The following is a 24406-nucleotide window of genomic DNA, read 5'->3' as shown; positions in this document are numbered from 1 at the left end:
ATATGCATTGCATTAACCCTGCTTGCATTTTAATACAATACATTTTTAGGGCTTGGATTTTTATGGGCTGAAATTCAACATGGTTGTATATTTAAGCTGTGAATATTTCAAATCAAAACATTTCACACATTTTCATTATTAAAAATTCAACATATTCACCTTTCAGATTTCACTTCCAAAATATTCATTCTGTTTATAAATACAACCTATAATATTCGACAGGCAATTTTCGGTCCATTTTATTTTCGCTTTACAAATTCGCTTCCACAAATTCAGTGGTTCAAATTCGACAGAAAATTCAACATTTGACATCCTGGAACTGCAGGAATGTCAGTAGATTGCCGATTGATAATCCATAGCTATTGGTCGACCTCACCAGCAGGTGGTGCAAGCGTCTGTTGACGAAAAAGACTAGAGCAATGGGTGAGAGATTCAGAGAGACATTCATTCATAAAAATGGATTTACAGAAATGGAGCAAGATTTGTGGTTTTTATGAGGGCCAGTATATATATGGAAAAGCTGATAAAGACACAAAAGCTGTGTTTACATTTAAGTCTTTACAGTTAGTTTTGTACATGTAAGCATTGTATTTTTAAACAGAATTAATATTTTGGGAGTGAAATCTGAAAGGTGAATATGGATTATTGAATTTTTGATAATGAAAATGTGTGTGAAATGTTTTGAATTGAAATATTCACAGCGTAAATATACAACCATGTTGAATTTCAGCCCATAAAAATGCAAGCCATAAAATACAATGCATTAAAATGCAAGCAGGGTTAATGCAATACATATTGTTAATGCATTTTTTTCAAGTAGTGCAATTCAACAAGCTTTTTTTGTTTCAAAAACATTTGTCATTATTTTACTTCCATACACGCTGCATATAGAAATATCTGCCGTCGCAACTCTGGAAAGCTGATCGAGGCGCCGCGAAATAAGAACAGGTTTTATCGTAGTTTTTGTCCAACTCCATTGACTTGTAGGGTTGTGCCAATAGACGATAGTATCGTGTATCGACGATAGTCTGAGATTTCGCCGATGGCAGATGCCTTTGACAATATCAATACGATATTGGCTCGTTTTACCATGAACATATTAAATTATTATTATTATTATTATTATAAAGCTACAATTAATTTGCCTTGCCTAAATTCATAACGACATCACTTGCCTAACACTTGCGACAACATCGACACACGCGTATGAGGACTCCTCTAAGAAAATGTTTTTAAAACAGAATAAAAAACTAGGCCTACATCCCACATCAACATTGAATTGCAAGGTGATCCATTCATAAATTGTCAAGAGTGCTTGTTTTAACAGACGCTCGCATATCTTATACAGATCCAAGATGAAAACGGCATCATTTTGTTCGTCGTCAGTAGCCTATTTTGTTTCCATAGCACATTAACAAAAAGTTTAAAGACACTAATAACACTAAAACAATACAATTACTAAATATTAATAATAATAATATCACTAAAATTATATAGGCCAGTCTTTAGTTCAAAAACACAGCACAACTCTGCCATCTGTGAAAATCAAAAGCAGCTTCAAAGACTTGTTTAACAAGAAATATTCTTGTAATTTTTTCACTGTCATCATATAGGTCCACAAGAGAAATACTAAGCCAGTAAATTTAGATAGTCGCTATAGCCTACAGTTATATCCCATCGTCGACTCGCGGCGAGAACGCGGCGTTAATGCAGCGACAGCCAAAAGCTCAGTCCGTTTCTACTTTCACTTTGTTAATGAGTGCGTTTACAGGCACGTTCTTAACCCGATTATTCTGAATAAACTGACAATGCATGTGGTCATGTAAACGCATTAACCTGTTTTCCTTTATCGGAATCAAGTCATAAGTTTCAGTATAAACCGATCGACTTAGCCAGATTTCTGCCCCTTACTCTGATTTCTCCCGGCATTAACACCCGCGTTCTTCGGGCTTATTGAAGTGCGCATATGTGAAGAGCATCCAGACAGAGAGAGCACTGGTAGGAGGACATATATCGAAAACTCCGTCTCTTTCTTGACCTTAGAAATTATTAAAACGTGTTTTCATCTCGTGCAGAAGTACAGTCAATCTGTAACGGCATGAGAGGATAATGTGTGTCCGTAAATTTCGTTCTGACATGTTGAAATACTCGAGTCAGATACAAAAATGATTAGGATCTTTTTTACCTCACTATACCGGGAAATAACCTGATCTAGCCTAGTAATAAACTCTCCACCTTTGTTAGCAAAATAGAAAAATATTCTCGTATAAAATGAAGTAATAAAACAAGCAAATTAAAGAGTAAATAATCAAGTTAATAATCAAATAAGTAAGCCCCGCCCCCTCACGATAATATCGTGTATCGCCGATCTCACAGGCTGACGATAGGACGATATGAAAATGGAGCATATCGCCCAACACTATTAACTTGTATTGGATGTTCTGTGCGGTAACGTTATTACTCCGCCGCCGGGAACGGAAATGGGGTTGTTTGTATTCTTTCTGTAGTCTTCCAGTCGTGGTATCGTAGGCTACGCTATCCAGACATTGGCAATGGTGCATTATCGCCACCAACTGGGCTGGAGTGACTATTATTCAAGCTCTCAACGGAAGAATGTCCGGTTGTGAGGCGTTTGGAAAAATAGTTCCACAGTTTTACAACGAATTGTAAAACACCTGTTGGAAAGCATCTTTTGCAGCGATTTTTGTGTGAGCATATCAGTGAACACCCCAGACCACTCGGTGAGTTTCACGTCTTTGTAAACTAAGTTTAATGCGTTTTATGAATGATTCTTCCAGTGCCCTTATGAAACCATTGTGTAGGTGGGGGGTGCTAACACAAAAACCTAAAATTCTCGGGACAGCAGCATTTGTCCAAATTTCAATCTTAAACGTTCTATTTCATCAGAAACGATCTTAAAACAGGGCTTTAAGTGTAAAATACAGAACTTGTCCTTTAACGACAACCAATAGTGTGCCTCATATTCAAGAGCATATTGGACAGTCACGGAAACACAACATGTTGTATAAACAGTAGTTTCAGCGTTTGAGGGAAAAACTGTAAAATGGTTAGCGAAACCACGACAAATTGGATTAAAGAGACCGTTTCATTCTTACCTTTATAGTCTAAAAAGTCTATTTAGGATTAACTTGATAGTACTGTCGGCAATATATAATATTAATTCTTAACCCCAGGTAAATAATGAGCAATGTGAAACGTGAAGGAAGATAACCCAGGATCCCATTTACCCGGGATTTAGAATAACCCAGGATTAACTATTTCAAGTGTGAAAAAAGCCCTAGAGTGTTCAATAAAAATGTGAAAACATATAATTGTTTCTGTGTTATTTGAAGTCCTATTCGGACGGGATTCGTTTTACAAGGGTAGATGGAGTAATGAAATTTTACCACTGAATGTCTGTAATATTAATGGACAATTCGCCAGGATAAGAAATCTCAGTGAAATTACCAGAAGTGGGAGGGATAACTATTTACGCATCACCGTCACCTGGACAAACGATATATTAATTAGATTAATTAAATTCTGATTGAGGAAGAGGCTCTTACCTAAAGCTATAAGAAGTTTTGTGCCTCTAACAAGTGCTTTTGTCCTTCTTTTTGATCAGAATAGTATCCCTAAACCAATTGAGTTTTGCCACAGACTTGTCCCACCGCCTAGAAGGCAACTGAATGCTTGCGTTCATACTTGAAAACCTGTGGAAATGACAGGATATTTATGTGCATATTTATGGCTGGTTTATTCGCACGGGATTATCATTACTTGAGGTACATTTTTTACCGGACCTTTTAGCCCTGTTTGGACGGGACTAGTTTAACATGCAGAGGTGTGGTAAAGTAATTTTACCTTCAGTAAAAAGGTCCGGAAAAATTACCTCAGGTAATACTAATCCCGTGTAAATATGTACGTAAATATTTCATCATTTCCTGTTTTAAAGTAGTTTTCCGCGGTTTTTCAAGTATGGAGACGCTTAAAAAGCATTCAGTTGTGTTCTAAACTATTTTAATATTACATATATATTTATATCCCTAGATCTTATAATATATTCCACAACTTCATTCTGTGTATCCTCTACCCCTTTTCCTCTTGTTCCCAATACACCCTCAAGGTTCCATTTTCTTCCTGCCTGACTTATCTTTTGTTTTAATTTAATCATCTCTTCCCTATATTTCTTACAATGTAACAGTATATGCTCGGCATTTTTTTGCAAAATTGCTCATCATAATTTTGCACTCCAAACATTCGTCTGGTTAAAACTATCTCCTCCCTTCTGTTTCTTCTGATCACACCCTGCGTATTGATAGATTTCTGTATACTATAATATTTCCTTCCACTATAATCCATGTCCCACCTATCCTGTCATTTCTTCATCATTTCTTTTTTGATTATTGCCATAGCTTCTCCTTTACCATATGTAAAGTTTATAACATTGCTCGTTCTTGTTGATTTTTTTGCTATTTTATCTGCTCTCTCATTCCCTTTTATGTTTACATGAGCAGGTACCCAGCAGAATCTCACATCTTTCTGAAGCTTTCGCAATCTAAATGAACTTTGATGAATTTCTAACATTAAATCTCCTATTCCTCACTTCTGCTAGTTTTACTGAGATCTCTTATCCCGTGCGAATTGGCCATTACTCTTACAGACGTCCTGTGGTAAAATTACATTACTCCATCTACCCTTGTAAAGTTAATCCCATCCTAATAGGGCTTTTGTTTCTCTGTTCTTATCACTTTTGAGTCAAATTTGAATGAAATCCAAGTAAATACATCACTGTCCTTTTTCCTGCTCTTTGAACCGTGGCGCAGTAATAATTTATTCAAACCTAGTTAATCATTTATTCATTTTTAATTACTTGTTATGTGAAAATTGAAATGGTAAATGTCAAGGAAAGAAAATGGGTTTAAATGGGTGTCTTGTAGTTTCTTTGCAAGACATGGAAACGCACATCCCCATACCTATTCTTCTGTGAGGAAATTTCCCTTTACTGTTTGTTGATAAAAATGCACTGCCATGTGGTAAAGCATTGTTTTGCACTCAGTCAGCTTCCTTGGAAGTATCAAAAGACCAGAATTAGAGGGCAAGCCCAGTCTGTGCCCAGATTACTTCACAATAACAAAATATTTCCCCTTACTGTAACTGAGAGAACAAATGAGAGTCCTTGGAGGATCTGTTTTGTTTGAGTTATGGATACATTTGCATTAGCGTTTAATGCTCTCTTTTATTTTTAAAGTGGTTTCTTACAACTGCTATGTACAGACTGTAATGGTATGACAAAAAGAACATTAGGTTCCACTTTATATTAAATGGTAAATGGGCTTTCAATATAACTTCAATTTCAAAGCCTTTTGGAAAATCTGTTTGTGGCGGGCAGTGTTGATATTGTGAACCAATGAATGGGAAACACTGTAATATAATTTGACTGCTAATATCAATTATAGTGTAACAGCCCCCTAAAATATTTTTAGTTTTTTAGCTTTTATATGTTAGTCTTAAGGTTATGAATAGGCTGGTGTGTTGCAAACCAATGACAAATTCGCATTTAGGAGATAAGCATTCAAGACGTACAGTACCTCTCTTTCGCTAAAAAGGATCACAGATTTTTATTACGTCACTGCGGACTTCAGCTTCTCATCACATCTTCTGTCTAATCTAATGCTCTCTAGTATCTAAAGCGTCCCGCCCCCTATGCGATAAATACCACCTGGCCAAAGCGACCATCGTTCACACGTCGCAGAGCAATATGGGTTTTTGCCAGGGTCGATATTCTCCACACGACTTTTTGAAATAACTCACGGCACGGATGTGCCTAATGCACATTTCCAGTTAACTAGCAGGGCATTCATTTCGTTCGTTTGTCAAATAAGAGGCATTCTAGCGCTGAAATGTGTTTTTTTTTTTTAAATCAAGCTGCTGAGCTCCTTGCCGCTCCGATCAGTTGCATGGAAACAGTGTTCTCTTGTGGCTCGCGCACAGTCTTCCCTTGGCGCTTCAATCTATCGCCGTCTTCACTCAGCGCTTTAATCTATCACCGTTGCGGAGACTCTATTCGTTCTGGTGAAATCACAGAACAAAATGCACACAAACATGTCCCTGCTTGATATACAACCACTGATTAAAATATTCGGTTTTGATGAGAAAAAAAAACTACACGAGTGCGGAATTAGAACCCAGAACCTCTGACACGTTTTGCTAAAGTTCTGCCACTAGACCATGAAAGTACAGTTGCAGATTTATGTATTTATTCAGGTGAAAATTCTCGGCACTAACAATATATATTCGTAGATCTCATTAAATGGCAAATTAAGGCCAATGTACTATTTAAAATCGATTACTGGACATCGTAATGTTATTTTTTCCAAAAAAAATTATTGTACATATATATCTTTGCATTGTATAGCAGCCTCCCCCCCCCCCCCCCCCCCCCCCCCGACACCCCACACACCAGACTGTCCCACCCACTTTTTAAAACAAAATTATGCCACTGGTTGGAGATGTGTCTTCGGTTGCTAAAGTTTTATTCCGTTTTCTGTACATTGTTTAGGAATGAAATGGCTAGAATTTATTTACACTTCCACTATTGAATCCAACATCAACACTCTGATTCCCTGCCATGGTGCTGTGAAGTACGACTTATGGTCTGTGAGGTAAACTAATCGCTATTAGCAATTTGAAAAGGGGGAGGGGCCATTCAATATGTCCCACCTCAGCTTCCTCTTTCAGTGGAAATTACATCAACGCGTCATACAAAGCTGCGCATTCCAAGGCACTTCAGTGGACCTTTAACGTATCCATCTTAATTCTTCACCATCACGCTTAGTAGCACTTACAGCTGTGCCCTCACCACAGTGCAACAGTGAAAAGGGACCCTCTCAATCAGCTTCAAAAATAGCCCTGTCCAAGCCTTTTCAGTGCTATTTTTTTCACTGTGTCTTAAGTACACCCTGACAGTAGTTTTTTAATGCCCGGGCTTACCCGAATCCCACCTCAGTAGCAGCAAGTATTTTTCAATAGAGGGTATGCACATAATGGGAAAGAGCTGTGTGATTGACTGTACAAGTAGATTCAACAAGAAATCAGAGACCTCTTTTTACAGAAAAGAGAAGCAAAGGGATCATTGTAATTCATAAAAACAACTGGAATCCAGATTAAACTTGTCTGCCTGACGGTAACAGCTGACGGGTATCCAGATAACTTCATAACTTTCTACAAAACAAATTGAATGCCCAAATATCCTTTTATGTCCTCGTCACTTAAAATTCGCCAACAAATCTAGTCTTGAAGTAAGAACAAGCGTCAAGTCAAATTTATTTGTATAGCGCTTCAAAACAGTCATGGTTTCCAAACAGCTTTACAGAAAGGCTTAATGTTATGTCTATAATGCTTAACAAGTTTTAGGGCCGGGTGCTATAACGATATATAATAATAATATAAGTTATCATACGGATTTGGATCTACCTTTATTGCATTTATAGTGTTGTCTAGCAGATAAAGGGTTCACAGGCTTAGCTTTATGTATTTCCCCGGTGTCAAAATCAGGAACTTTTCAAGAAACCCGATGTCCATGGACCACTGTTTCTTTGGTAAGTTGTGAGGATCATTGTCACTCCCCTTAATTTAGGCAGATAATCATTTGTTTTACTCCCGTTTTCACAGTTGCCGTATGTTGCAGTATGTTTTGCCACTCAATCTGGCTGAAGGGAGCGTGTCCCAACGGGAAAATTATGTCAGTACATACCCTTTATACAACATGAACATAAGTACATTATAGCTAACAATTTGTGGTTGTTTTTTGATGTAAGTACATAGTAGTTAAAGACTCCTAACTTGAAGGGTGAAAGGTAGGGTTACACCACACAATAGAATTCCTGTACACACCTCGACCCACATCTGTTCACAACCAATCATCCAAACACATACAGTACATCCAGGTTGTCCCGGAAACATTTCTGTAATTGCTAGTTGATCTATTTTTAACGAGGCAATTACTTCACTGCAGCTATGTGATTTGACCCAGAGGAAAGATTGTCTTCCCTGTTCTTGAGATCTTGTTTATCTTCATTTTATGTCATCACTGGATGAATTCCAGGACTGTTATGGGAATCGTCTAGAGAATTTGCTCTTCCTCTTTGAGCTGACAAGTGTAGACGATGCCAGGCTGATAATTTTATTTGTGTTTTGTCTATTATATGACGTCTTACTCTCTTCTCCAAAAAAGAGAGTTGTATTGCTTTCCTGAATCAAGCCTTTGCTTAATAAAACGGTTAAACATTCACATCCATTTGTTTTGACTTTCAACTGAAATTAATTGATTTTAAACAGTGAGGAATGTTTGTGACTCAGAGAAAAAGAAAATTCATGGTTGAGCAGGAATAATGAGTAGCCTTCCAAGTCAAGAGAGAGTGAATCAATAAGGGAATCAGTTTAGATCAGACAGGTTTCCAGGTTTCCACATAGAAGTTAAATCAGGAAAAGAAACTATGTGTGTGCGAGTAGCAGAATCGACCTGAAACTTTTCTGGTGTCTCGACCAGACGAACCACGAACGCCGTGCTACGTTGGTTTTTATTTTTTCTTATTCTATGCCCTATATACTAGCGTTATAAATTAATCTGTGGTAAAACTAAAACTATGATTATGATTTGATTATCATGAAAACACATCCCAGAGAACGGTCGACTCGGTACCCATGTGTTATTTACCCCTAGGTTCATTTTTGGCCAGAATTGACTTTTAAGATGCAATTGGACAAAGAACATGAACATAAACCGATTATTATTGTGCTAATGTGTAAGAGTCTGTCTGATGAAGCAACTTCACTTTTTTCATGTGAAATGGATCATGCCATGATAATAAAACTGGTGAGGGATAAATTAATTTAATAAATTGCTGTCTCCACAAATGGTTGAACAGAAAACACTACAAAAAATGGTAGGAAAAAGTGTATCAGTTTTGCAATCAGAATTTATTTCAGTCCAAAAGTAATAGGTACTGTTTATTTAATATAAAGCAAAAAATAAAGCAGTTTATACACTTCTGTACATTGATATGTAGTTTTAAGTCATTTGGCACCTTTTGGTCCAGACTATGTCATTCCAGCCATTCAGTTTGGAAGTGGTGACATCAGTTAGCATGTGCACTTTTTTTGTGGACAACATGCATCAGACAGTCTGTCAATGTGAGTGTGGGCACTTTATCTAGGGCAGTAAATCCCTTATCTCAGACTAGACCATTTACAGCATTTCTGATGTTAAAAGCTGAATAAAATGTGCAACAGATCTGATCTTCTGCCTCCCTGTGTTTCCCATTTCAGTACAAGTGTCAAAGTGCTCGAAGAAACTCAAGTGGCAACGACAATGATTGTGAGGTGAGACTTTGTGTGTGTGACTATATGCATGTCTCTGCTTGAGTGTCACTGTTTTATTGGGTTTCCACAGTCATGAAAAACCTGAAAATATCAGGGAATTGTGATATTTAGGGCTAGGTAAAGTAATGGAAATGTTGAAATTCACTCTATGCACCTAACGCCCTAGACACCTGAGATAGTTGTGATCCCAATCTAATATTATTCTCAAATTTCCATTTTCCTTAAGCATTGTATAACCAGTTTTTTGAAGAAAATATTTAATTCTTCATCCATCACAGAAATATATATGGAAATATATATATAGGACTGGTGGAACGTTGTCCTGCTACACTTCAAAGACGATGAGTGGAAGGATAATTGAGAATGGCACAACAGTCATTCAACAACAACAGCTCGTTCCACACGTCATAGTACGTCATTACGCCAAAAACGCCATCACTACATCATTCCACATGCGCGGTACTTTCCAGTTTCGGTTTTCAATCCGATCAAGTGTTTATGTACTCTTGATCGGATTAGAAAAGGTTTACACCACTCCTTACAATCCGAATGAAATTTTAATCGAATGTAGCCATTTTTTTTATTCCGACAGTGTTACTAGTCCAATTACAATCGGATTAATGTAAACGCTGCTAATGTTTATTTCTCCAGCTACGCTCAGCTTTTCATAATATTTTATCAGTTACAAATCTGCTCTTTTGTCTGTGTAATCAGTAAAGTTTATTGGAAATTCTTTGGAAACCATGGTTTTGTACCCCAGTCTGACTTCATGAAGGAAGGAAACATCTGTGTAAAACATGTAAAACCAACCATCTCAGGCAGAAGAAACCGAATCCATTTCATAATACAGGATTGTTTCAGGGGTGTTTGCCTTGTTCTATATGGCAGTTTTTTCCAGCATTACAATGTCTATGTTATTACAGGAGGGAATGCGGTCTAATGAGTTCACCACAACACTCACTGTCTTTGGTCTGAAACCAAGATCAGGTAAATCTTTGGGCCTATTTACACTTGTCACTTAATGTGTTTTTTTACTGATCAGATAGTTCAGCGAATTAATGTGTCTCTGCAAAACTAATATAAATCTGATCATCGATTCCCACACTATATGCAAGTTCATCAGCGTTCACGTCACTGAATGCAACAGAGATGCCTGCAGTTTACTTATCATTATTATTATTTATTATTATTATTTATCTCTGTGTTGTTGAGCTTTCAGGATGTGAACAGTCTCAAACCACCACCTGAAGTGGTTTGAGAGATCAGATTTAGATTTGTCTCGAAAGCGTTTCAGGGGGTATTTATGCATGGTCTTTTCAGATCTGATAGCTATCCGATCGCATGACGGAACCAGGTGTAAATAGACCCTTTATCGCCCCCTTCCCCTTTATTTTCTCATAATTTGTCTTTTTGTTTTTAATCTTGTTGATGGTATGGCTAATGTTTGTTAGCTTTTCAGCGCAAATAAGCAATGAAAGTTGTATCAATGTGTAAGACCAAAACATTTTTTTATATTTTCCTATTTAAAACAGTTTCTAGCAATTACACTTGAGTCAAACAAGCATACTTTCTGAAATCATATTTTGAAGCTCTTTACTACATTAATAGTGGTTTTTCCACAGATATCTTATTTAGAGACTGCACTCAAATTTTACGATCTCTTTCATTTCGAAAATACATTTGTTTAATGGGAATTTAGAGGTCAAGAAGAGCATTTCTTTGGAAAGATATTTTTTCATGACTTTTCAATTCAGTGGAAAGCACAAGGAAGGCCTGTGCTTCCTGTCTCACAGAAAACAATGGCAATTGAGCAGCATACAATACCAAAACCGCTTGTTATCCGTCTCAAAGCTTCCCTTTTTATTTGAGTCAGTCATATTTTTTAAATATTAATATCTTGTGCTCTGAGACCCACAAATAGCTGCTATAGAGGTACCGTTGCTATGTGAACAATCAATAAATTACCTGCTTTGATATGTTTATCATCTGCATAATACAGCATAAAGACATCAACAAAACAAATAAAAAAATGCTTCTCTATATTTTTTGTTCATGTAAATTAGGCCTCATACTATAGCAATGAGAAATAGGTTTACCAAGTACTGTAAAAATATGGAGAAATCGAGAAGTGTGGTTGTTTATGCCTTTTAATGGCCATTAATGGCGTAATGTAATTTCATCCAGTCTGGCTTGAACAAAAATACCACAAACAGCTGAAAACCATTTGAAACAGTAAAGTCTATATCTGAGGTCATTTATATTTTTTGTTCCACATCAAAGTGTCTTAATGCAGATTTATTTGTTTAAACCAGGGCTGAAACAGCAAATTGCTAAAAATATGAATTATGGAGCTATTCAACAGTAAATGTCATTACTGATCAGTCAGATGTGCATGAACAAACTTGATCTTTGAAGGGCAGCCATGGGAGACCTCTAAACTTCCCCTGTTATAAGCTTATGCTAATGAACAGACAGGAGACACTGATTGGCCAGGTTTACACAGTGTGCAGATGTAAAGATTTACCAAACTCAAAGATCAGACAGGTTAGTTGTTAAAGGAAAGCTTAAATGAAGAGAAACATGATGATAATGACTGTATGTTTACTACTCAGCCTTCTCCCGTGGAAATCGCCAAGACTTAAGCTCCACAGACCCAAGCTTTACCATGAGGAGAAAGATGGAGCACCTCAGGGAGGAGATGGAGCAGATCAGAGTCCTACGGCAGGTCAGAATTCCACCATAATATTCCTCTGGCATATTTTACCAAGTTAAAAAATATAATCAAAAATGCTAAATTCATATCTCTAGGTAAGCCAAGTGAAACACTCAAAACATATTCTGTTTTTCATTTTAGCCTAGAGGTTTATTTTGGTAAAATTTCTCTTTAAATTTATTGTTAGTGTTTTTAAAATCCATTTGTCATAACAGTGATTTCTTGCTTTCGTTGGACAGTCTTCTATATCTGCTTTATGTTTCTACTTGTCTCTGTGGAGCTCTCATCAATAGTGTTAACTGTACTTGTTGGGTCATGATGTAAGAAAAGGACATTTCTATTTCAGGCAGTAATTCATACCATGTAATTAGACAGGGATTCTTTCTGAGGAAAGGAATGAAGATAGTGTTGAAGCACTGTGTATATATGGAGTAAAACCATTTTTTGATGTGCGCTTCACATGGAGAGCGCTATTTGAGTCACTGCCTATTTAGAGCAGTTCGGTCCCTTATTGTATAGGGTTTAATTATAAATAATATATATCATTATAACATTCTACATGTCTTTACTTTCACTTTTGATCCATTTAATGCATCCTTACTCGATAAAAAAAAAATTCTCAATAAAAAATCTCTTACTCAATGAAAAAATTTCTTACTGACCCCAAGCTTTTGAACAGTAGATTTTAATATTACAAAAGGTTTTTTTTTTTTTTTTTTTTTTTTAACTTTCTATTAATCAATGAATCCTGGAAAAAAAATTTACACAATTTTTTCAACATTTTTCAACATTGATAATTAATGATCGACCGATATATCTGCCGATATTTGGCATTTTTAAAATACCGGCATTGGCCGATAAGTTTTTCTTATTGGCCAACATGTTGGGCGGGACTTTTATTTTGACGGCAAGAACGCCAGCGCCTGAGATGAGAACGGCAGCGCCTGATCACACAGCGCTCATTCACATTCTCCGTCTTCATTAGTTTATGATCTCTGTCAGTCATATCTAATACTTTGTAAGACAGAACTGGTAAACAAAGAAAGTAAATGGTCTGCGAAAAAGTGTTGCTTTTATATTATTTGTAACAGAAAAGGCAAACAATCAGGCTAAAATCCTTTATCGTTTACTGTCAACATTCAGCAAATGCGCATCTAATGTTACATAATTTAAACAAATCTCTGAATTTCTAATAAACATTTAATTTCACAAACCTTGCATATATAATCTGGGGATAGTTCACCCAAAAATGAAAATTCTGTCAGTATTTACTCACCCTCATGTTGTTCCAACCCCGTAAGACCTTCGTTCATCTTCAGAACACGAATTAAGATATTTTTGATGAAATCTGAGAGCTGGATCACTCCTCCATACTAGTCCATAGGCTTATTGAGGGTTTGAACTTGCCGGCCTCGAAAACTTATTAAAGACATCGTTAAAATAGTCCAAGTGACTACAGTGGCTCAATCTTAAGTTTATCAGGCGACGAGAATACTTTTTGTGCGCAAAAACAAACAAAAATAACGACTTATTTCAACTATTAATTTCCATCTCTGTTGGCCTCTTGTCAGTTAACTTAGTATGATTGCTCACTATTGGCCGACACTGGTCATGTGGGTGATGCGTGTGACGTACAACAACAGAGGCTTACTCTATCACACTAGTGAACTGACTCGAGGCCCACAGTCACACTATGATACACACACACGGTGAAATGCTTGCTTGTCTTTGCTAATGATTTCCGGTCATGTCCAACATCCATCTCTTCAGCTATGTGCTGTCCTTGGTGGTGAAGAGCGAATGTGATAGCCGGAATGACTGAACAGAGCATGGAGATTTAGCACGTGGATGATTCTTGGTTCATTCATATGATATAGCTGTCACTTATTTGGAATCAAATGATGATGATTTTTTTTTTGCAGAACCTCGAGTCTAGGTTGAAGGTTTTGTTGCCAGATGATGTGGGTGCTGCGCTGATGGATGGTGTTGTTTTATGTCATCTGGCCAATCACATTCGTCCTCGTTCTGTGGCCAGTATTCATGTGCCCTCCCCTGCAGTGGTAAGTCTCACTGAATGTTTCATTCAGACTTTCTTGGATCTCCTTTTCTGATAATAATTAATGAAATGTCTTAGAGTATTTCTGGGTTCAAATGAGATTTTTTTCTGAACCTTTGTTTAGCATTCAAAAAAAGCACTTAAATTGTTTGATGTTGTTTGGATCTGTTTAGTGCTAGATAGGGGTGTAACGATACACAAAACTGACGGTTCGTTCTTCCCACAGTTTTGACGTCTCGATTCGGTGGGGTTGGGGTTTTAAAAGCTAAAATTGCTTTTTTTGTTTTTTTAAACAGTGCTTTAATGAAAAAAATGTATCTTTGTCTTTAAAATAATTCAATTACAATTAAACGTTTTGCAAGGATTAAAAAAAAAAGATCTGCTAATGCTGTAAACTATATAAGGAGCCCGCACATTACTTTAACATAAGGTTAACAACAGAGCCTAGACTTTTAGCCTAAATTCAGATGCTATTTATTTTTTAGATATAATAATCAACACCCAACACATTGTATGAAAACATGTAAACTCAACATAAGGCGGTTTTTGCATTAACTTGTGTTTTACTCTAATTTGTTATTGAAAATATAATAATTTACACAGTTGTCATATTCATGAAAGATATTTGAAACATACATTAAATAATCAAGATATCATTAACAGGTTAAGTAAAATATAGGCTAATATAGTGCATTTATTTAGTGCAAGAGTTCATTTGGATGACGTGCCTGCTGAGGTAAATATAATGCTATGTGACAAACTAAGCTGTTTTATTGACGTCTTTCCGCTGCTGAAAAACTGATTGAGCGATTACACGAGTTATGATGCCTTTCAGCAAGTATACTGTATCTTTCAACATACCTTCAGGTCGCTTTCCGCGCTACTGCTTGAAATGAGGAGTCTAGTACAGAGATCTGTCACGCCACATCAAAGAGCGCCCAAACGGCATTTATTGTTTGAATTTCGTGATCGAGAATTTGAAAGATTACACCTTGCTTATTATCGAAAGTAACAAAACACGGAGCTTGCTATTATATGGTGTTAATGGTGGTTAGTAGTGGTCGACCGATATATCGCCACGGCCGATTATTGGCCGATGTAGCGGGACTTTTATTTTGACGGCGCTACGGACTTTTATTTTGACCGGCGGCGCTGAGAACACCAGCACCTGAGAAGAGAACACAGCGCTCACTCACATTCTCCGTCTTCATTAGTTTACGATCTCTGTCAGTCAGATCTAATATTTTGTTAGACAGAACCGGTGGCTACAGAGCTGGTCAAAGAAAGTAAATGGTATGCGAAAAAGTAATACGTTTGCTTTTATATTATTTGTAACCGAAAAGGCAAACAATCAGCCTAAAATTCTTTGTCATTTACCGTCAACATTCAGCAAATGCGCATCTACATAATTTAAACAAATCTCTGAATATCTAATAAACATTTAATCGAATCCAGCTGTGATATCTTGTGAAGTGTGCGTTTGTAGCCTGCATAAATGTGTTCCTGCGAGTGACGGTCCGTGCGCAGTGAGTGAATGCGAACAGAAGATCAGCTTCACAGGAGACGCGATCGAAACACTTTAAATCCTTCTTTTTAAAATATGCTGTGCTATATCCAGTGGCTCACTGTGTCATATTCATGTCGTTTTCACTGTGTGCTGTATGTAAAATAAGCGTTACCTTGTCAAAAGTCAAAGTAAAAAAAAGTCTTTATTTGAAAAAATATGATTATAAGTGATTACTGATTAATTACCAGATTACTGAGTGCCCTGTTACAGTGTTTACTTCCTTTTTATTCACATATTCATATATTTTTAAACAATTACTTTATTTGTGAAACATTCTGTAATAGAATTGCAGATTCAAGAAGTTGCCATCTAGCATCTAGTAAAGATTTTTAAATATGTATTAAATTTATCAAATTTATTAAATATTGATTTATATAAATATAAAGTGAGTGTATATATATATATATATATGTGTGTGTGTGTGTGTGTGTGTGTGTGTGTGTGTATATATATAAATATCGGCTTTATATCGGCCATCCGCCACACTGCTCTCGAAGATATCGGCATCGGCCATCAAAAAACCCATATCGGTCGACCACTAGTGGTTAGGCTACAAAACTGAATTCGTTGTGTACACATTAGACATGAGGTCCAATGAGCCGGGGTAGCAGGGGGCGGGGCGTGTTCGGAACGCCATGAGAGAATCGTGATTTGTATTGTGGGTTCTGTATTGCGGTTTTTCCGTTCGGTTTGAATATCGTTACACCCCTAGTGCTAGATGCTCTACTCTCTGAAGGTTTTTATAAAGGACCTTGTCTGTGTCTGTGTGTCTTTAATAGCCAAAGCTGAGTATGGCCAAGTGTCGGCGGAATGTTGAGAATTTTTTGGATGCTTGTAAAAAGCTTGGAGTGACACAGGTATGATTGCATGATCAGTTTTCTATGGAAGCATATGGGTAGCAAAATTCAATTTGAAATGTAATATGTAAAATGGCAATGCATTTCTGTATTTAAATTAAAATTTTCCATTACATTTGTGCAACGTTTGGTGCTTGATGTCACCAGCCCCGCGACCTGCTCCACATTCACCCAAAATAGTCTCGTTTGTTTGTGCCGCTTCGGTTTTTAAAATATTAGACCGATTTAGAGATGTCACATGAAATTTCACTTCTATGAATTTGACCCGTCAGATTCCGTGACCCTATATATTTATTAATATCTGATCAACATTCTTTATAAAATAGAAAGGGGAGATGGTAACAGATCACATGAGTCACTTTTGAACATTACATTCAGTTATGGTGAAATAAAGAGCGGTCACATTTTTCAGTAGTTATTTCATCCGTCATATTCTATAATCTCAGATTAATAGGCCTATGCATTTGTAAGGAAAAGCTATAGGATCTCAAAAATTATTGGGTAATTATAGTTAATAGCAATAAGAATAAAGATAAGCATATGTGTATCAGACAATGAGAATATTTTATACAAAACGAAACCATCTTTAACACAGTCCAGCATTAGACAACAGCAGCGTAGCATAATTTTGACACCAAACTGGTGTCAGAAAACAGAAAATTCATAGCACCCCATGAGTGCAGTCTGGACGATGGGGCGGTGCAAAACATTTGGGCAGGGCAACATTTTTTTTTTTTTTTTTTTTTTTTAACGAGATTTGTTGTCCTATGCTTGGCAAACTCTTGTTTCCTTGTTGTTTACCATAATAATATATGAGGGCCTATATATTGGTTCTGTAAAGCCCTATGTTATAGTTTTTAAAGATTCTGTTTTCTAATAAGTGTCAACCTGTTAACAACGACTCTGTGACTGTGACATTAGGTAGGCTATTAAAAATCCAATTATTTATTTAGCCACCCCCGCATTGCGTTCATGTTTTAATCTGCGTATGTACGGGATAAAAATTGTTTAAATGATTAACACTCACATATAGGCCTAGCCTAGGCTAGCTGCATAACCATAAAAACATCACTGCTGTTAATCTGTGCAATTATAATAAATAAAATTAATAAAATACCCAGCAGAGAAGTGATATGAACATGTATTGCTTAAATATGCTCTTGAACACATAAATAATAATATTTGCTATAGATCGACATCATAACATCTGTTTTACTAAAACATATATATATATATTTTTTTTCTCCACATTTCAGCACTGCAAGGTTTTTATTCCCATTGTACGCACAAAACCCAATGGCCAGGGCTTGTAGGCTATTTGGTAGCCTATTATTGTCTTATTTGTCTCCCTTGTTTTGCTTTAAAATAAAATGAAAGACACTTTCGGATTTATCCAATGTCTTACTGAAATACAGTGAATTATCATCATTTGTGTAAAATCCCGAGTTTGTGTTTATTCACTGACCCTAATGGAAAATGAAGAAGCATAAACGAATGATAAAATTACGGAGCCCTTCATGACATGCGGAAAATATTGTCTATATTAGCCTATAAATATCTCTCCTTTGCAATGGCAGTAATTTCATGCAGTCATCCGCATTGGCCACTAAAAGTGACACTGACTTATCTGCTGGGTAAATTATTAAATATAATATAGCTAGGCTAAATATCAAGCAGTGTATCATTTATATCAGCAACATATTTCGTGATATCGCCCAGCCCTAAAACTACTTAATATTAAAGCTTATATGACTCTTTGTAAAGCTGCTTTGAAACTATGCGAAATGAGCACTCTCCAAATACATTTTGACAGTAACTTAATCTAACTTTATTCATGTAAATTCATCAAAACATTATCCAATTGATCGTTACTGAAATCGCCATGGTTATCGCTTAATATTTCTGTAGTACGGCCAAACAGCGTAGTAGATAATTCATAAACTCATAACCTACATAAAGGAATGTGCATGCTCATGCCTCAAGTCTACGCCAATAAGATTGCTGTATTATAAACCAATAAAACCTTAACGTGTCGCCCCGCCCCAATCGTCCAGACTGCACTCTGGGGTTACTCGAAAATTCTCCCAGACGTTCCAACAACGTACTGAATCTATTACCTGCAGACGCGTAATAATCTTCGGAAACACTACAATTTCTCTGTTCACGCTCCACTTTATCTGCCAGTGAATGTAACGCTCGTATCAGCTCTGCCACCGCCATGTTCCCTTCCAACACATCAAAATACCTAGCCTGTGTTTACTTGTTGCCGAGCCCTGCCTTCATGCAGTGATTGACAGGGCGGGAGGGGGCGAGGACATGATCGCACATTGAATTTTGCTACATTCACTGTGGGACATTTAATGAAAATGCAATCACAAGTGTCTTAACTTTGAGTGTAAATGCAATTAAAATAAATGACATTTAAATGATCGTTTTGCTACAATTTTTGCTTGAACATGTTAAACATATCTAATAATTTCTGTAATAGATTTTCATTTTGCACCAAGCGTTGCACAATTGTAATGGAAAATGTAAATTTAAATACAGAAATGCATTGCCATTTTACATATTGAAGTGTAATTTTGCATATTACATTTCAAATTGAATATTGCTACGCATATGCTTCCATAGTTTTTATCCAATATCTGTATCTACAATATATTTTTATTATATAATTTGATATTGCATATTTAATTGATTGATTTTAAATTATTGATTGATATTAAATTAATTGATACATATTTTAAAATTACAACATAATCTAGTTTTTACTTAAAGGGATATTGATAGATGTGCATATGTTGAAGTTGTACATTCATGCAAAAAAAAATTGAAGTTGAATGTTTATACATAATGTCATACATTCAAAGGTTTAAGGTCAGTAAGATTTTATAAATTAATACTTCTATTCAGCAAGGGTTAGGGTTAGGGTTACATGTTATCTAATGTGAGAGTAAAGCTATTTATATTGTTAAGGTTTCTGTTTCAAATAAATGCTGAATCTTAAAAAAAAAGCATATCATGGTTTCCTCAATAATATTTGGCAACACAACTGTTTTTGACATGGATAATAATAAGAAATGTTTCTTGAGCAACAAATCATCAAATTTAAGGATCTCCTCAGGAGACTGGAGTAATGACTCCTGAAAATTTGGCTTTGACATTACAGCAACACGTTTCATTTTTAAAATATTTTCAAATAGAAAACAGTTAAACAGTTCAAATTGCAATAATATTTCACAATATTGCTGTAGTTACTGTGTTTTTGATCGTGTTCATGAACAGGACAAGTTGTGTTTGCCACATCACATCCTGGAGGAGCGAGGTCTGGTGAAAGTTGGTGTCACTGTACAGGCACTGCTGGATCTTCCATCATCAAAGCCCAACCAACTTTCAACCATGTAGCATCGCTGGATCATGGGACGCCCACTTAGCATCCCTTTACCCTGCCTTACCACCTCATCCTCACTCCTCACTCTCAGTGCTGATCTTTGACCTATTATGTGGAGGTCATGACCCTTCACCCTAACTCAACTGTGGTGAACAGGCCGGCTTCCCCCTACCTCTTATAAGCCTCTATGGAGGGGGCTAGACAGTTTAAAGCTTCAATATTGTGCCCTATTGGAGAGAAATTGTACGTTAAAGCCACATGTTTCATTCTGAGGGGAAATATCTGTTTCTAGTCCACGACTGGCTATGCCGTCTTAATGCTGGACACCTCAGTCTTCTTTCTTTTGTATCTCCTTCTCATCTCCCTCGTGTTTGCTCTTCTCTTGTACCGGTGACCCCAACAATGGGCGAGGACAGGAGAAAAGTATGCAGCTTTCTGGCTGAATCTGGACCAGAGGGAAGGAGTTATTTCAGTGCCACTCCAGCCCTCTCCTGTATGAAGTCACTAAGAGCTGTCAGTCATTTAGTTACATTCCGTCTGTTGTTTCCTGTCTGTCCAAGGAAATAAGTAAGGGAGAGACATGTATTGATGTGCATGTAATCACAACCAGACCAACAATGAGGACACCTGGAAAGGGCCGACAAAGATGTTGCCATAAAAAAACGATCATGGCTGTCATAGCTGCGTTTACATGGACCTTTATAATCGGATTGAAGGCTCAATCGGACTAAAAAACCTTAATGTAAACACCTTAATCGGTCTGATTGAGCTCGATCCGATTGGAATTTCGATCGGATTGAAAGGGGTGGTTTATTCCTTTTGTAATCCGATCGAAAGAACATGTAAACACTTGATCGGATTGAAAACCGAAACTGAAAGGATTGCGCATGTGCAATGACGTTGAAATAGCGTAATGACGTATGACGCGCGGAACAAGCTGTTCTTCCAGATGAATAAAGTGTAATCTAAATGAGTGTCCGATTATTCTAAAATTCTCATTTCACTCAGCGTCTGTGAAGTGGAGCAGGACAACGTCCCACCAGTCCTTATTTAAGACTCTTATCCACAGACGACTGGTTTTCGGCGTGATAAATAAGCAGCACGGCAAAACGGTTCATATGCTCATTGTTTCCAAATCATGACCAGAGACGGATAAATATTAAGTCTGCTGTTTAAAACAAATAAAGAACCAATAGAGGAGAATAGTTATATACGAACAGTAGCAGTATATTCGCGCAGTGTGCGCATGTCAAAAAATCAATTCCGATTTGAAGCTTGTGACATATAAAAGCACACCCGATTACTTTATTTATCATTCACGTAAACACCGTGTTCGGATTCATCAATCGGATTGATTTAATTCCGAATGAACCAAAAGGTGTCCATGTAAATGTAGCTAGTTTTGTTAATTTACTGCAGTCAGGTTAGTCAAGTATTAATTTCTTTCTGCATTCCTGGACTGTTTTGTTTGAAACGCGAAGACACTGCTAATGTTCATATAAGACAAAGGCTTGTTTATGTTCTTTCACATACTTGCAAATCTTTGCAAGTTCATCTTTATTATGACTGATTTTCCCACAGGTTTTATTTTATTGCTTCAGTTCTCGTAAACAGCCTTTGTGAGGAATTCACAACAGAATTCCTGAACATTTTGCATGTGCCAGTGTAATTGCATTGTGCACTAGAATTTTTATTGTTTGATGTGCAGGTATGAATAATTTCAGCACTGAAAATAGGCCAGTTTTAAATACAGCAACAGCTAATTATAATCACATAGAGTAGAAACAGTCCATTTATAATTGATACACACATGATTGTATGGATTTAAATTACAAAATTTAAAAAATAATGTCTCATAGCTAAACAAATCTAAAGAATCTTGGATGCCTGGAAAATGTTATCAAGTTGTAAAGCATTTGATGTACTGCAGTTGTCCGTAAACTGAAGATGTTTAGAATTTTTTTGTATGTACAAATAATTTTAATTTGTTTTATGGAGGAATTTATTTACCTTTTATGTACTTTTGTATGTTTTATTTATTTCTGCTCTGTTTACTTCTGTATTGAACATCTGAAAAACATCAACTATTGCCCAAGAATCAGCAAAAACATTCAAAACGTTTTGAGAAAATTAGAGGTTTTGGAGGTCACCTTCCATGTCTAGGTTTACATGTACACCAGAAAGCCATCTGTTGTGAGAAAGCTAATTAGGATCAGATGAGAAAGAAAATTCACATTTAGATGGCCAGTTTCATCACATTACTTATGCGTCAGTAGTTTTTATGTTACTTGAATTGTGCTGTTTTTTGTGCACTCATCAAAAAAAAAAAAAAACATAAGAATGCTGCTTATGCGTTTACATGACTGCATAATCCACATTCACATTACGTTTATATGGCAGTAAGAAAATGGCAGCTAATACAGAGCATGTAAACCCCAACCTTCATGTCTTAGCCTGCTTTCTCGTAGTAAACGGATTTATAGTGGGCATGTAGAGCCCAATTTATACTTCTATGTCGAATTCACGCCGTAGCTACGTCGTAGGCTGTGTGTAGCGCGCGTACCCTTCGGCAACCCCAAAGTGCACCTCTCCAAAAATGTAAAACACGTCAATTCTACGCGGATGCAAGCGCTGTGATTGGTCTGCTAGAACCCCTCGGGTCATTTTTTATGTCTTATTGCTGTCATGTCTGAATAACCACTTCAACACATCTTGAAAGTTAGCCTACTTGTTAGTGTTTTGAAGAGACTGATGAGTAAACGTTGTTCATTGATTTATGCCTTTCAAAACCTCACAGAATGCTCATCTGGCAGTAGGAGCAGCTGTTGACAACTTTGCTGTGGAAAGGAATTTTGGGACCTAAATTTGCAACGATTAGTTTGTTTACTCCCCTACTCTAGTTCATATACTAGCAGCTTGCTTCTGATTCAGATGCAAATCTTGGTGATGGATTGATGACAGCAATTCCTCAGTCTCCTTGATACAATCTCAGCCAACAATATTAAATGTTTTCTACAGTTCTTCTTAACAAAACATGTTTTGATTTTACTTTCACTCACACCCATTAGATAATATCTGTGAAATCCATGTTAGATCAGTTTAAAGTGGCAGTTTCAGATTTGGTTGTTTCTAAGACTTTCCAGTTATCTGTCACTCATACACAACTATGTACGCTGTCACTTGCAAGATTCCAGAAACTGGTTGCCTGGTACAAGGTATAAACTGCATTCTATGTTTTTATTGATATGCTATAATGCTACAATAATGACGGAACTGTAGCCGAGATAATCGTTGCCATAAGACCTTAAATTGACAAATGTAATGCTGAAACGGGTTTTATGACAGACTTATTTCATTGTGGGAAACGAGTAGATAGCTCATACTGAGTATTTACATTTACACTGTTAATTGTGAGGAGGATGACAGTATGCTGTTTTGATGAAAGCCATTCTCGTGTTATTTTTTGTCCCCTTTCACAATCAAACTCCATTTTAGCAAAGCTTTGAAATAATCTCACTTGTCAGCTCTGATCCTCATTCATGTTGAGAAAATGTTCAGTTTGTAAAAAGAATTGTTTCTTCAAAAGTAATAGACAGGAGATGCCTCCTATGCAGTGCGTACTGTATGTATAGATGTTTTTGTATGACACAACTGGATTGCATGTCTCGATCATACCATTTTTCTTGTACATAATCTCTGTTTCAACACATTAGGATGTTTCTTAAAAAGGAAAACACCTGAAACATTTCAGACGTCAAAATACTGGAATAAAATTACATTTTACAGTGTTTCATTGTGTCCTTGACCTTTGCTTTGTGCTTCTCCTTCACTGCAGGAACAGTTCTTCATATAACGGGAGAAATACAGACAAATGCTCTCTAAGTGTCACACTGTAATAAGCAATGCTTACAAATATCAAGCAACAATTTTGACCATTCATCTGTATAGCCCTATTCGCACGGGATTAGTACTATCTGGGGACCTCATTCATTTCTATCCAATCATTCTTTTTGTTTTTGCTCTTCTGATGATTTTCAGCTTTCACTTTCTGCAAATTGTGTAGTTGTGTATAGCGATTTGACCCAGCACCCAAAATACTAGCCTATCAAAACACTCCAACAGCCTCCATTCTTCGCGAAAGATGGATAAAAAGGCGCACATGAAACAAAAACCTTGAAAAAATGATATAGGCCTACGATCTGGCCAAATCACAGAGATGTCGATTCGGACGGGACTAAAATTAACACAGGACCTCGGTGTTCGGCGAAATATAGTAGGTCATTTGCGGGGGAATTTTTACTTTACAAATTACAGACATGGCCGATTCGCACGGGATTAAGATCTCAGACAAACTCCGCAATTATTACAAATGACTAGAGGTCACCAGGTAATACTTATCCCGTGCGAATAGGGCTACGTCTGCTACATGATTCAAGAA

At 36.7% G+C, this 24406-nt stretch overlaps 1 protein-coding gene across 2 annotated transcripts in view; it reads left to right on the top strand.

Moving 5' to 3' along the window:
* The window catches only part of lrch2 (leucine-rich repeats and calponin homology (CH) domain containing 2), a 104864-nt gene extending 81108 nt beyond the window's left edge, over positions 1-23756 (top strand). For both annotated transcript variants that reach the window (XM_077231224.1, XM_077231223.1), the window contains 6 exons: positions 9331-9384; positions 10308-10371; positions 11997-12109; positions 14020-14157; positions 16500-16577; positions 19863-23756. In XM_077231224.1, the coding sequence (XP_077087339.1) occupies positions 9331-9384; positions 10308-10371; positions 11997-12109; positions 14020-14157; positions 16500-16577; positions 19863-19982 (567 nt within the window). In that variant the 3' untranslated portion in view covers positions 19983-23756. The remainder of the gene's footprint in view (positions 1-9330; positions 9385-10307; positions 10372-11996; positions 12110-14019; positions 14158-16499; positions 16578-19862) is intronic.
* Positions 23757-24406: the final 650 nt, after the last annotated feature.

This window comes from Siphateles boraxobius, unplaced genomic scaffold (assembly GCF_051911475.1).
Source record: "Siphateles boraxobius isolate OS27281-9 unplaced genomic scaffold, OSU_SipBor_1 16, whole genome shotgun sequence".
Taxonomy (NCBI): Eukaryota; Metazoa; Chordata; class Actinopteri; order Cypriniformes; family Leuciscidae; genus Siphateles; species Siphateles boraxobius.
This window is presented reverse-complemented; position numbering and strand designations above follow the sequence as displayed.